The 13,077-nt window shown below is 35.5% G+C and overlaps 1 protein-coding gene across 10 annotated transcripts in view; it reads left to right on the top strand.

Annotated features, from left to right (window-relative positions):
* Erbin (erbb2 interacting protein) overlaps positions 1–13,077 on the top strand; it is a 115,717-nt gene that overhangs the window by 79,099 nt on the left and 23,541 nt on the right. For 6 of the 10 annotated variants that reach the window (XM_063258261.1, XM_063258265.1, XM_063258264.1 and 3 more), the window contains 3 exons: positions 2,125–2,246; positions 3,093–3,311; positions 4,245–4,430. In XM_063258261.1, coding sequence (XP_063114331.1) covers positions 2,125–2,246; positions 3,093–3,311; positions 4,245–4,430 — 527 coding nt within the window. The remainder of the gene's footprint in view (positions 1–2,124; positions 2,247–3,092; positions 3,312–4,244; positions 4,431–13,077) is intronic. The other 4 variants (XM_003462673.5, XM_013144423.3, XM_013144424.3 and 1 more) reach the window with 1 other exon arrangement.

Consider the following 13,077-nt stretch of genomic DNA (forward strand, 5'->3'; position numbering starts at 1 on the left):
TGGAATTTGGGAAAGGGCATTTGAAGAAGTGGTAATGATTATTGTATCATGAAATTTGAGGGGTTTTTTTTGTTTTTGTTTTTGTTTTTGTTTTTTGTCTTTTTCATTTTTATCAGTACTGGGGATCAAACTCAGTCTGCTTGCAAGGCAGGTGCTTATGCCGCTGAGCTAAACCCCCAGCCCCCAAAATCTGAGTTTTTAATAGAAGTAAAATCTAGAGGGATTTTAAAGAGAAAAAAAAAGTTCATGAGCAATAGGAAGTGAATGATTTGGAACCACACACCTGGTGGTCAGAGATATAAAAGTTTTGTGCAAGCCAAGGTTTTGAATATGAGTGTGATCGTGAGTCCCTTAGGTGATGTGCAGATGGACATTGGAATTAAAGACATCAAGGAACTATAAAATGTGTTGTTAGGGGAGTAAATCATTATACAATGGCATCATTTAGGACCCTGACAGGTCTGGAGCTTGAAACTTGGTAGCCAAATGTTTGAGTCTTTAGTGAATGTGCCTAGGTGATTAGTGAGTATGCCTAGGTTGAATGGCTTCTAGAGTAGGTAAAAAGATGTGAGAACTATACAAGAATGAGAAGTATGAGTGACCAGACATTGATAAGAATGAGAGACATGGTCAGAGTTATTTACGAGGGTTCTGAATAAATTGTTAAAAAATTGCTTTGATACAATCTAACACTCTTAGGAATCCTTGGGCTAGTGAGCGAAGTAACTTCCTGAGAGAGATGATGAAAATTAATATGAATTCTAAAAATAGTCTTTGTTGGAAGTTGCTTGGTTCAGCTTGCCTTTCAAATGGTGTTATGCTGCTATGTCAATAGGAATTTGAACCACATCTCACATTTGTTTTGAACAAATAGTCTAATCTGTGAAGTAAATGATAAGCAATTCAGTAAAGCAAATCAAGTAAAAATCCTGAGTTGACTGACTAAAACAAGGAAAAAGATAAGTCAGAGATTCTTATTTGCTTTATGACATCTGTAGGTTGGAGATTTAAAAAAAGACTGAGGCTGAAATCAAGGACTTACTATAAATGATAATTTGCTGTTAGGCTTTTTATATAAATGTTCAAATTGACCATATTTGGGTATTCTATGGATTTCAGTATTTGTATTAGTTAATTTTAGGTAATTTTTTGGTTTGTTGTTGTTTTTTTTTTTTGTTTTTTTTTGTTTTTTTGTCTTAAGTAACTATAGTCATTTTCTTTATGGGCAAAAGCTGTGATTTTATTTTGTACTGAATTATTTTAAACATCAGATAATTTAATTGCCTAATAAAGTAACAAAAAGAGAGTTGTTAAATACTTTTAATATTATATCTGACAACAGGATATATAAATACTGAGTATAATTTTTATATCTTGATATAGAAAGCATATTAACTAAATATAATCTACATTCTGTATCATATTTAACTCAAAGGTGTAATTGCATGCTATTTGGGGTAGGTTTTTTTTTTATCTAAAATGGCTTTCTGTCAAATTTTTTATCCACTCTGTACACACGGTGAAGTATTGCTATTAAGAAAAACCATGAAACTTAACCAATTGTGGTAACATTCCTGAAATCCCAGCACTCTGGGAAGCAAAAACAGCATGATCACAGTAGTAAGCCTAGCCTGGGCAACGTAGTGATTTAGCAAGACCCTATCTTAAAACGAGGAATTGAAAGAAAGAAAAAAAAAAAAAAAACTGAGGAAATAGCATAGTGTAAAGATCTCTAGTACCAACTAGAAAAGATAAAATGGAAAACTTGGGTGAAAGGATTCGTATGTACAGTATTCTGCGGTATTACTACGTTGTTTATTTAGGGTACTACACAAAACCTTTTATCTACAGTGTTTTAATTTGCTATTTCTCTTCAGCAATGTTTCTAATAAAAAATAAAGACAGATCAGCTGCAGAGAAGAAAAATTATCACTGACATTGTAAAGAAATCCTAAAATGGAAACCTGGTTGTTAATCCTAGGTCATATTAGCTGCTAGCATTGATGAGTTTTAAGTGTTTTAGACTTAACTGAGTGTGTCTTAATGAAGATTATGAGCAAGTAATTGTTTCTTATAATTACAGTAAAACATAAGGTGTTTTTTTTTCTTTTTGCTTTTCTCTAGTTATGTTCGTATCTGATAATGAAAGTTTTAATCCTTCCTTATGGGAAGAACAGAGGAAACAGCGGGCCCAAGTTGCATTTGAATGTGATGAAGACAAAGATGAAAGGGAGGCACCTCCCAGGGTGAGTTTGTTAGCTTCTTCTCTCAATTTGAGACTGATATTTAAGTTGATGTTACATACATATGTACTATGGTATTTTGTGCATACAGAGAGATTTTGGATTTATTATTTATCCTTAAGACACTTAGTGATCCAAAATATTTCACAAAAAAATTTGAGAGCAATGTAAACTGTCTTTAAAGCTAATTTTAATTTTAGTTTTTAATTTTTCACATATAAACAGATTACTAAGGACTAAAGAAGTTAACCAGAATTTTGTCAGCGCTTTTAAAATTAAGCGTTAGTAATTGATTTCTCTTCCTTCTCTTTAATGAGTTCTATAAGTCGTAGCGATAAAGAACTTCACTCGGAGCATTTTTATGCTTTATATGTTTGAGAACATGTGTTACTCGTATTATTATACGAGTAGCAAATAATATCTATCAGGTTACTTATAGATGTAATTGTATACCTTTTATATAAGCTACTTGGAAACAACATTTAGAGACTGGTCTTGTAAGAGTTTGGTTCATGCTCATGATACATAAGCTAATGTCTGAATTTTACAAGTATACTTACGAGTTACAATATACTATTCAAAGCCAAATGACCACAGATTTTGGCAGTAATTCCCATCATAAATCCCCAAAAGGAAATACATAATTCCACTAAAAAAGCATTTATGTTGAAATTTACTGTGAATTTTTTGGCTATTTTGTGGTAAAAACCATATTTTTTACTGAGCCTAAAATGGTTTCACAACCTACTATCTGTCTTCAGATTAACCCTATGAGCTAGATGGATTACAGATTAAATTCCCTGAGGCTGACATTAGGAATATTTCTAACTTTTGTATTTATTTTTCTAGGAGGGAAATTTAAAGAGATATCCAACACCATACCCAGATGAGCTTAAGAATATGGTCAAAACTGTTCAAACCATCGTACATAGATTAAAAGATGAAGAGACCAGTGAAGACTCTTTAAGAGATTTGAAACCACATGAAGACCAGCAAGTTACAAATAAAGATCTGGTTGTGAAGGTTAGAAAACTCAGTTCAGAAGAATTGACCAAATCCCATTTCAAGGTCTTTGAAATGTTTATGACATGTGATACCGTGATACTTGTAGTATACTAAATGTACTTCTAAATTTATTTTAGTTTCTGAATAAGAAAGTGAACTCATTAAACTCTCTAACTCTTATTACTCTTCTCTGGGTGTGAAATGTCCAGAGTGGCAGGTCTTATCAAGATTGTCTTTGAAAAATAATTTCCTAAGCAAAGAACAAGATAATGATTGTCAGAAAAGTCATTATTATGGATACACTCTTTTTTTCCCTATTTTGGTAATTGACAGACTTTTTCTCAAAGACAGTCCAGAAACTTTTAGAAATCTGAGTTAATACTCCTTAGTGAACTTTCCATATACATACCACAGAAACAAAACTTTTATCTTTCATTAGAGTTACTATGCATTCCACAATTAGCAGAAAACAATCTTACTTTTTTGTTGACCATGCTGACATAAGTAACTCAGTTGTCCACACCAGCATTGTAACTTTCGTGAGGAAAAATAACCTGGCTAAATCACAAATTTTAATGTCTGTAAATGTTAAATTTCCCGGTTAAGGTTTATGTAGAATTGGATGTTGATACATTACTTGTAAATTTAATACAGAATAGATGTAAAACTTAAGTACAAGTTTTCCAATTCCTGGGACTCAATATTGAACACCTATAACTTAAAAGAAAAGAGGCTTATTTGGCTTATAATTTCAGAGGATTCAATCCATAGTCAATAGACTCTAGGACTAAAACATGGCAGAGCAAAGCAGTTCAATTGATGGCATCTGAGAAGCAAATAAAGGTAACAGTACCAAGAGGACAGGATCAGGGACCCAAATAGGGTAACCAAGGCGGTCAGTTCATGACCTGCCCAAACACACCCAGACGTGTACTATCCTTTAGGCACCTCCCAAGTCAATCAAGCTGACAATTAAGTTTAATTTCTTTTATTTAGGGTTCAGAAAGTACTACTCCAATAAAAAGCAAAGTTGATGAAAGAGAAAAGCACATGATAGGGAACTCTATACAGAAGATCAGTGAACCTGAAGCTGAGATCAGTTCTGGGAATTTACCAATGACTGTAAATATGAAAGTCTCTGAGAACTTGAAGCATATTGTTAATCATGATGACGTTTTTGAGGTATGACTTTTTATAATTATTCTTGGATAATTCTAAGAATTTTCAACTTACTGTTTAATTTTTGCTAACCACTCTTAGAAACCTGTTACCATAATTGCAGAAAATAGGTAAGTAACTTCACCATTAAGAAGTTTCATAGTATTTGGTAAGTTTATTACATCAAACATAATTCTTATACTATTTATACAGAAGCGTTTAACTGCTATGTAAATTAGATGACAGTCTACTGTAAAATACATAATTGTAATTGCCTTTCCCACAATTTAAAAATGAAAAGGCTATTACAGGTATAGTCAATTATTTCTCTTATTTAAACATTTATCATTGATATGAAGGGGTCTTTTGTTGAGTGTTTTTTCTTATATCTAGAGCTTCTTCTGGTGGAAGAATAAAAGCTATAACTTTATTGAGATATATCCTATATGGTTAACCCATTTAAAGCATATGCTTCAACGGGCTTTAGTATATTACAAAGTTGTGCAACCATCATCAGAATCATTTTTAAAACAGTTTTATCACCTCAGTAATTCCATGTCCTTTAACTGTTACTCCTCAATATTTTCATCCTCAGTCTCTTCTTTGCCCTAGGTTACCAAAAATCTATGTAATCTATATAAATATCCCTAAGTAGATTTGCCTATTCTTGACATTTTATATAAATGAAATCATATAATGTATGGTTCTTCTGTAACTGGTTTATTTCACTTGGCATGTTATCATGCAAGTTTATATTATAACATATACCATTGCTGCCTTCATTTTTATGGTTGAATAATACTCCATTGTATGTATGTACCTGTGGGAGATGATTTGAATGACCTTGAATGCAGAACAATTACTGCAATTTGTATAGAGCTAACATTTGTTTTTAATTGGCTCTAAGCATTGTAAATAAGGCTAGCCAATGTATTGGTATGTAATCTCTAAAGCCATCAGACAGTCTCCTGTTGTTTTGCAGAGTGTTCTTTATAAAATATATAAGCACAGCATGATAGTAGAGCCAGTCAGCTCCAAAATGTCAACTGCATATGAGCTTCAAGATAAAAGAGGGTATGAGTCCCCAGGGCCAAACAGTCTATCAAAAACTAGAGCAACAGGCTCCAAAAACAATTCGGTTGCAACCTTAATTAAATTGTGCAAATTGATCGTTCTGTATATTGTTATCTCTGCATTTTACAAAGATGCTTTTCTCACTATCTGGCTAGCTAGCTCAAGTTACTCACATAGTTCCTACCATCCTCACTATCACTTATCCTCAAGCCATCCCCTTCTTTGCAGAGGTGAAGAATTCTGAAAGAGGCCTGAGATCAGGGCCTTTGTCCATATATTTGTCCGTACATTCTCACAGGTATAGGATTCAGAACCCCTTGGCTACCCTTAGCTTGAAATATGTCTTGGTATCTTTACTCTCGCTGTAGATTGCATTAAAGGTGATAAATTAAAATTAACTTGCCAAAGTTCCACTAACTTCTCAATGGGACTAAAAATATAACTTCTTAGATTGCGAAAAAGACTACAAAGGGAATTGTAATACTTGGATTACTGTACTCAGTATTTGAGATTACAATATGTACCACTTGTTTGTTCTTCAGTTGATGGACACTTGTGTTATTTCTACATTTTCACTATAATGAATAAGGCCATGGTGGATGTTTGTGTACTGGTTTTTGTGTAGAAATATATTTTCATTTCTCCTGGATGTGGGAATAGAATTTAGTATATGCTAGAACATATACTAAATCTTAATTTGCCTATTTGAAGAACTGCCAGACAGCTACAACAATTTTATACTGTATTCTCTTGAAAGACTGTTATTCTGATGCAAAACAGAGAAGCTATAGCTTAAAATTTTTGAGAAGCTGTAGCTTTCAAGTAGTTATATTTTAATTATTTTTATTTATGGTTGCATTGTCCACCATAGTACACACTAAACCGCAAGTGGTTATGTAAATTTGAAATGTAAATAAACTTAAAAATTGAGAAGCTGGGCCAGGGACATAGCTCAGTGGCATAGTGCCTCCCTGGCAGGCACGAGATTATGAGTTTGATCCCTGTTACCAAAAAAAAAAAAAAAAAAAAAAAAAAAAAAATTGAGGCGTTGAGGATGTAGCACAATTGGACAGTGCTCACCCACTCTGGGTGAGCCCCAGGGTTCATTCTTTATTGCCACCAAAAAAATAAAAACAAAGTCTTTAACACTTGAGCTTTTGAGTCATTTTGAATGACTATTACCACATCTGGCTAGTTAGTGCCTGAGTCTAACACAGTACAGATATGAAGGATTTCTATCATTGTAGAAAGTTGTATTGGACTGCAGTGTATGTAGGAACAATAGCATCTTGCTTTCTAAAAATTCAGAATACATATGAAACACATTTATTTTCACAATTGTCTTATGAGCTAGTGGCTACTAAAGAGGATAAAAGACAATTCAGGACTTTTGAATCTACTTTAGATGGATAACATCACTCAATATATTATTAGATGCATTGAAGCTAATACACCATCGCCTTTGAAAAACTTTCAGGTTTATTCTAGTGAATTTGCTGCTGTCATTGAGTGTGATTCTTTGTTGAATGCATTGTGTTTGGAGTTGTAGTGGTGGAATATAAGTATAATTAAGACTATTTTTAAGATATGTAAGAAAATAATTAAATTTTAACTTAAGTTTAGAAAATGGATCTTTTCCGGCCATGATGACCTGTGACTTCCTTATGGAGGAGACGGCATCTGACATATATTTGAAATATTTTAATTGACAGAAATAGGAGAACTCAGTAAAATGTGGAAGTAAAGTAGGTCCCAAGTAATACTACCATCATAGAGCCAGCTGCTGAATTCTCCAACCTTAACAAAAAACATGGACTGAAAGTTAGCTATGAGATTATGGATGATATAGCATGTAGGTATCTGGCTATAAAGGATAGAGAAGTGGCAACAGTGACATAATCATAATTGATTAGGTTGGTGTCATTAACAGAATAGGGGTGTTAAAAGGCTGACAGGTTTGTTTTTGGATTTGTAGCATCTGAGCAATTGGAAAACCAGTGTATAATGTAATTTTATAAAGTAGAAAGTATGGTCAGGAGTATAAACAATGCAGATACCAAAGAGTAAAGTAGATTGTTTGCCCTTCCTTCTCTCCTTTTTTTTAAAAAAATACTGAGGATCGAACTCACAACCTCATATGTGCCAGGGAGGCACTTGTGTTTCTGAGCTAAATCCCCAGCCTCCCTTTTCTCATTTTTGCACTCTATATATGTAATTGTCACTGAGTCCTGATAATTCCCAAATTTCTGTGAGTTTTTTTCTTTTTGTCAGCTACCATTGTTATAAATCTGTATTTCTTCTGGATTATGGTGACAGCTAGATCCCTTTCTGCCAATGTCTTTCCTTTCCCTGTACATTTTTATTGTAAGACTTAATATTTTAAAAAATAATTCTGATCTTACATGTTCCTGGCTTGGCCAGTACATCCTTGACTTGAGTCTGTAGTCAGAAAACCACTTTTCTCTGCAGTCCAGTCTTCTTTTTTTGGTCTTTCTTGCTGTGTATCCTGAGCTGCAGCTGCATTGTGCCAGCTTACCTTTTTTCATTTCTGTGATTCTCTGTACTCAAAATGTCATTCTTTTCTCTATTCACTTTTACTTTTTTGGAAACAGGGTCTTGTTATGCAGTTTGAACTTAGAGCGATTTTCTGCCTCAGCCTCCCAAGTGCTGGGATTACAGGTGTGCATCACCATGCCCAGATCTCTTTGTTCATTCTTGAAGATTAAGTGAATTTACCTCCTTTTCTTACTATACTAACTGGCTTCCTGTGTAGTACAGTCTGGAGCAGGATTGACAAATTATAGCTGATGGCCTGTTTACAACTTGTAGCCCATTGCTTCTTTTTATTTGGCTTGTAGGCTAAAAACAGTTTTACCTTGTTTAAAAGTTTGATTAAAAATCAATAGAATACTTTTAGGACATGGAAATTACATGAAATTCAGATTGCAAAGTTTTATTGGAATGAGGTCATAATCCTTTGTTTACATATTTTCTGAATGTTTTTGTGCCACAGCTGCAGTCTAAACAATGATGATTTAGCCTCTAACACCTAAAATGTTTATAATCTCATTTTACTGAAATAATCTGCTGATTATTTCCAAATCTTTTAGGTAGTTAGGACTGCTTATGAAAGGCTTGGGGGGAGGAAGAAAATGGCGGCTTGCTAGAGGATCGGGCGGAGAGTCTCTCCGGAGAAATCATATTAGAAGCTAGAATAAGACAACATAGAGAGGGCCAGACAAATGGATAACGATTCTTATTAACCAAGACAGTGCAGCTGGAGTATTTAAAGTCATGCTGAGACTGTGAAGGCTGAAAACGGGAGGCTGCAAATCCCGCGCCTTTAAATCAACAATTTAACCCATGGACCCAACAGGAAAAGCTGTGTTAGCTTTTGACTGCCCCGCTACACCAGAGGAGATTGTGAAAGACTCTCGAGCTCCAAAGCCAAATGCTGTTCCGCACTGTTCCGGGGGTGCACGCCGCGCGGGTTTCTGACCGCTCCGCGCCGTGCCGGGAGTGCACGCAGCGCGGATTTCTGACCATTCCGCACTGTACCAGGCGCTGCGCGGATTTCTGACCGTTCTGCGCTGTACCGGAAGTGCACGCTGCGTGGATTTCTGACCGATCCGCGCTGTGTCGGGAGCACGGGAAAGGTGGGCGGCGTGGACCCTGGTGAGTACTGGGGCCCCCGCAGCTGCTGGGGTTGGCCAGAGAACATCTTGGAACGGGGCAGTGCCCGCCACCACGGGGACATCAATAACACAAAGTCTGGTGGCAGCCATTTTACAGTTGGGCAGAACCTACAGCTCAGTGGCATCACTGAGCCCCCTGTAGGGAGGACTAGTGGAAGGCATCTTGAAATTGGGCATAGCCTGAGTACGTGTTGGCTTCAGCCTCATACAGAGAACTGGTGGGAGACATCTTGAGTTTGGGCAGTTCTGCTTTGCTGGTGCTCCTGTCACAGAGAGGTCTGGAAGAGAACAGCTGGGATTTGGGCAGGACCCTGTGCCATAGTGACATTAGTCAGCTGCTCTGGTACAAAGAGAACCGGCAGGAGATACTGGGGCTAAACCAAGCCTCTGCTTGGGGCCCAGCAAGCAGATACAAAATAGTCACAACTCAGTGACATCCAGAAAGTACAGTCTAATTTATGGACTGACTGGCGCAGAGGCTGGAGACTAGCCAGTACCGCCCCTGCATCCCAGCCTACCCCAGATAACAGCAAATTGAGGAGGACAGCAAAAACTCAAATCAGCACGCTCCTGAAAGGCCCTAAGCAATTCGGAGAGGGCCAGAGAACCCCAGGACAGTCTGAAAGAAACCAGAAACATGACAAGAGATAAAAATTTAAAAAAATCTCCAGCTGCCCAACATGAGAAAATAAGCCCAGGAGAAGTAAACACCGAAGAGAACAAGCACAGTAACCATCCATTGCTTGACACAGCATCAGCCGAAATTAAAAAGTACCTACATGATCTCATAGAAGAATTTAAAGCTGTACTCCTGATTCAAGTGAGACGAGATATAAAGAGATTAATTAAAGAAACGACAAGCCCTGCCCAAGAGAACACAGATGGAAGAACTGAGGAAATCAGAAAAGAAAGAGAAACTTCTGAAGAAGAATTTAAACATAACTTAGAATGCATGAAACAAATCCAAAGAGAATACCAGGAAACTAAAAACTCCACTGAACACTGGCAAAATGCCTTGACAGAAACTAAAGACAGCCTACTGAAACTTGAAGAGAGATTTATGGCATATGATCATGAAAGAAAAAGCCTCTTAAAAATAATAAGGAACCAGAATGAAGCAATTCAAAAACTAGAAGATGACAAAAAGATACATAACTTAAGAATAAAGAATGTGAGTGAGGAAGCAGGAACTACCAAAAATGAAATACAAAGAATATTCACAGATATATTAAAGCAAAATTTCCCATATATAGCAAAAAGAAATGATATCCAGATAAAAGAGGCATACAGAACACCAGCTACCTACAACCAAAACAGATCTACGCCTAGACATATAATAATAAAGATTCCAGAAATCCACCAAAAGAACAGAATATTAAAAGCAGCCAAAGAAAAGATGCAGATTACCTACAACGGGAAAACTATCAAAATAACAGCAGACCTATCAACACAAACTCTTAAGTCAAGAAGGGAGTGGGGAGAAATATTCCAAGTCCTGAAAGAAAATGATATGCAACCAAAGCTCATATACCCGTCAAAACTCTCTCTCAAAATTAATGGAGAAATAAGATATTTTCAAGACAAGGAGGAACTGTGGGAGTTCATGGCCACCAATCCAACCCTACAGAGAGTGCTGAAGGACATTACAGAGAAAGAGAGGAAGAGATACCAGGGTTCCAGCAACAGTGGCAGAGAGGCCTCAGTGAACAGGGCAGACAGTGGAATGAGGGAATAAGGTGGACAAAATATAGTAGAAAAGTGGAGTAGCAGACATGAGGCAGAGACGGTAAGCTATAGTCTTTAGTATAAACAGCGCTGAAACTATAAAAAAAAAAAGGCAGGGGTCATTTTTAATGGTGTATAAGGATTTAAAAGACATAGTAGTCTTATGGACATATTTAGTATGAATTTAATATATACTGGTCTGTCCACTCATGTCAGATTTGAGGGCACAGACATCTTGACCCAAAAATAGCAGGTTATACCACGGTAACTATCCTTACTTTCCTATTAACTTAAACTGAAATCCTATAATACTTACATTGTCTTACTATGACTGATCTTAATTGAATCTGAATCATAAGACTATGGGTTGGCCATGGCTGATTTTATTTGAAATTGGTATGCTTGTTAGTATCAACTCAAAAAGTAGAGGCAACTACTCTGAGGATGACAAGATGTAAAGAATATCCATACTGGTATTAATTAGTAACAGCTTCCAAATCCTACAATGCTGTCAAAGTTAAGTTTTTATAAAAATAGGTGATACTATATTTAACTATAATAAGCCAGTGTGGTGGTCAAATCTATTGAAAATAACAAGAGGAAACATAGTAACTACGGAAGATCATCTATATTGTGGTCTTATATGTTTTATCCATTGCATGTTTTTCTAGGAAACTGCTTTGCTGTCTTGCTATGACTTGGTATATAACACAGAGAGGATAGATATATATGTAGAAATTCACACATGGGTTTTTTTTTTCTTTTTAATTATTTACGGGAACAGATTATATAATGTAAGATGTAATGAACAGATACTCTGAGGAAGAGACGCTAAGAAACCCGAGGCTAATTTAGTAGCATTATGATAGAAATTCTAGCAATACTAATGTTTGCTGATTAGAATGACATTGGACTGGTTTCTTGAGTTCAATTTCAGCATATGTAGAGATGGGGACAGCTATCACAAAGAGAATGAGAGATGCGTTGGTAGTTACTATTGTCTTCCCTAATTTGGTACCTGAGGACCTAAAAAGTCTCCAATGATCTGATTAGTTCTATAATATACAATAAGTATATAAAGTGGGTGAAGATGGGGACAACTATTTGTAAGAAACTAGAGACAGATAGACAATGAAGATCTCCAGTGGGCTTGCTACGAAATCTGTATTTCTTTAAATTGTTTTTTTAACTGCTATGTTCTGTTTTGATATGTTTAATCTTACCCTCTTTGAGAAGTAAAACAAATGTGTAGGACTGATAACCGTATTACTGAGCTCTTGTTCGATCATAGAGCAGAAGGGTTTGTAGTGTCACTTTATGAATGTCATTCTAAATGCTTTAATTCTATAACATGAACAGCTATTTCTAAGATGACAATGTGTAACTTATCAACCAGCAATTTCTTACCGTTTTTCTGTAAGTTTGTATTATTTCTACCCTTTTTTAAAATCTCCATGTATTCTTTTGTTTCCTTTTCTTTAAATAAAAAAAAAAAAAAAAAGAAAGGCTTGGTGCTTTTAGCAGAGTACCCTTTGAAAGGACTTGTTTTTAATTTCATCATATTAACTAGGATTGATTAGTTTATAGGTTATCAGATTTCAAGTACAACATTTATGATATTAAAATTTTTCTCTTAATATTTATTGAGTAACAAATTATTTTCTTTGTATCTGATAGCACTTAGTTTTAGGTAATCTGGAATAAATAGGAGAGAAATCACAGAAAGTAAAAAATTCTGACCTCAAATTGGAAAAAAATTCCTATCAGTTCATTTTTGATGGCATTCTATTTTAGTCCAAGTGATTCTTTGAAACCCAGCAATCCTTAAAATACTACATTTAATTCCCGGGCATGGTGACACACACCCATAATTCCAGCATTTGGGAGGCTGAAGATCAACAGGAGTTCAAGGCCAGCCTGGACTATAGCATGATCCTGTCTCTAAAAAAAAAGAAAAGAAAAAGAAGAGTAATTTAAGAATTAAAGAAAATTTGTTAAGGGACTCTCCCTAAACTGAGTTTTTCAAAGGCAGGGGTTCTATTTAATCTAATTTTTATTAGTCTGTCACTTTGCATAGTATCAGAACATACAAACTATTAACATATTTGAATAAAGCCTGCCACAGAAAATTGTCTCATAGGTGCTTTGGCATATTGTTAATAATCATCCATAGTGGT

Source organism: Cavia porcellus, unplaced genomic scaffold (assembly GCF_034190915.1).
Source record: "Cavia porcellus strain 051 isolate PalLab524CR breed Dunkin Hartley unplaced genomic scaffold, mCavPor4.1 scaffold_11, whole genome shotgun sequence".
Classification (NCBI taxonomy): domain Eukaryota; kingdom Metazoa; phylum Chordata; class Mammalia; order Rodentia; family Caviidae; genus Cavia; species Cavia porcellus.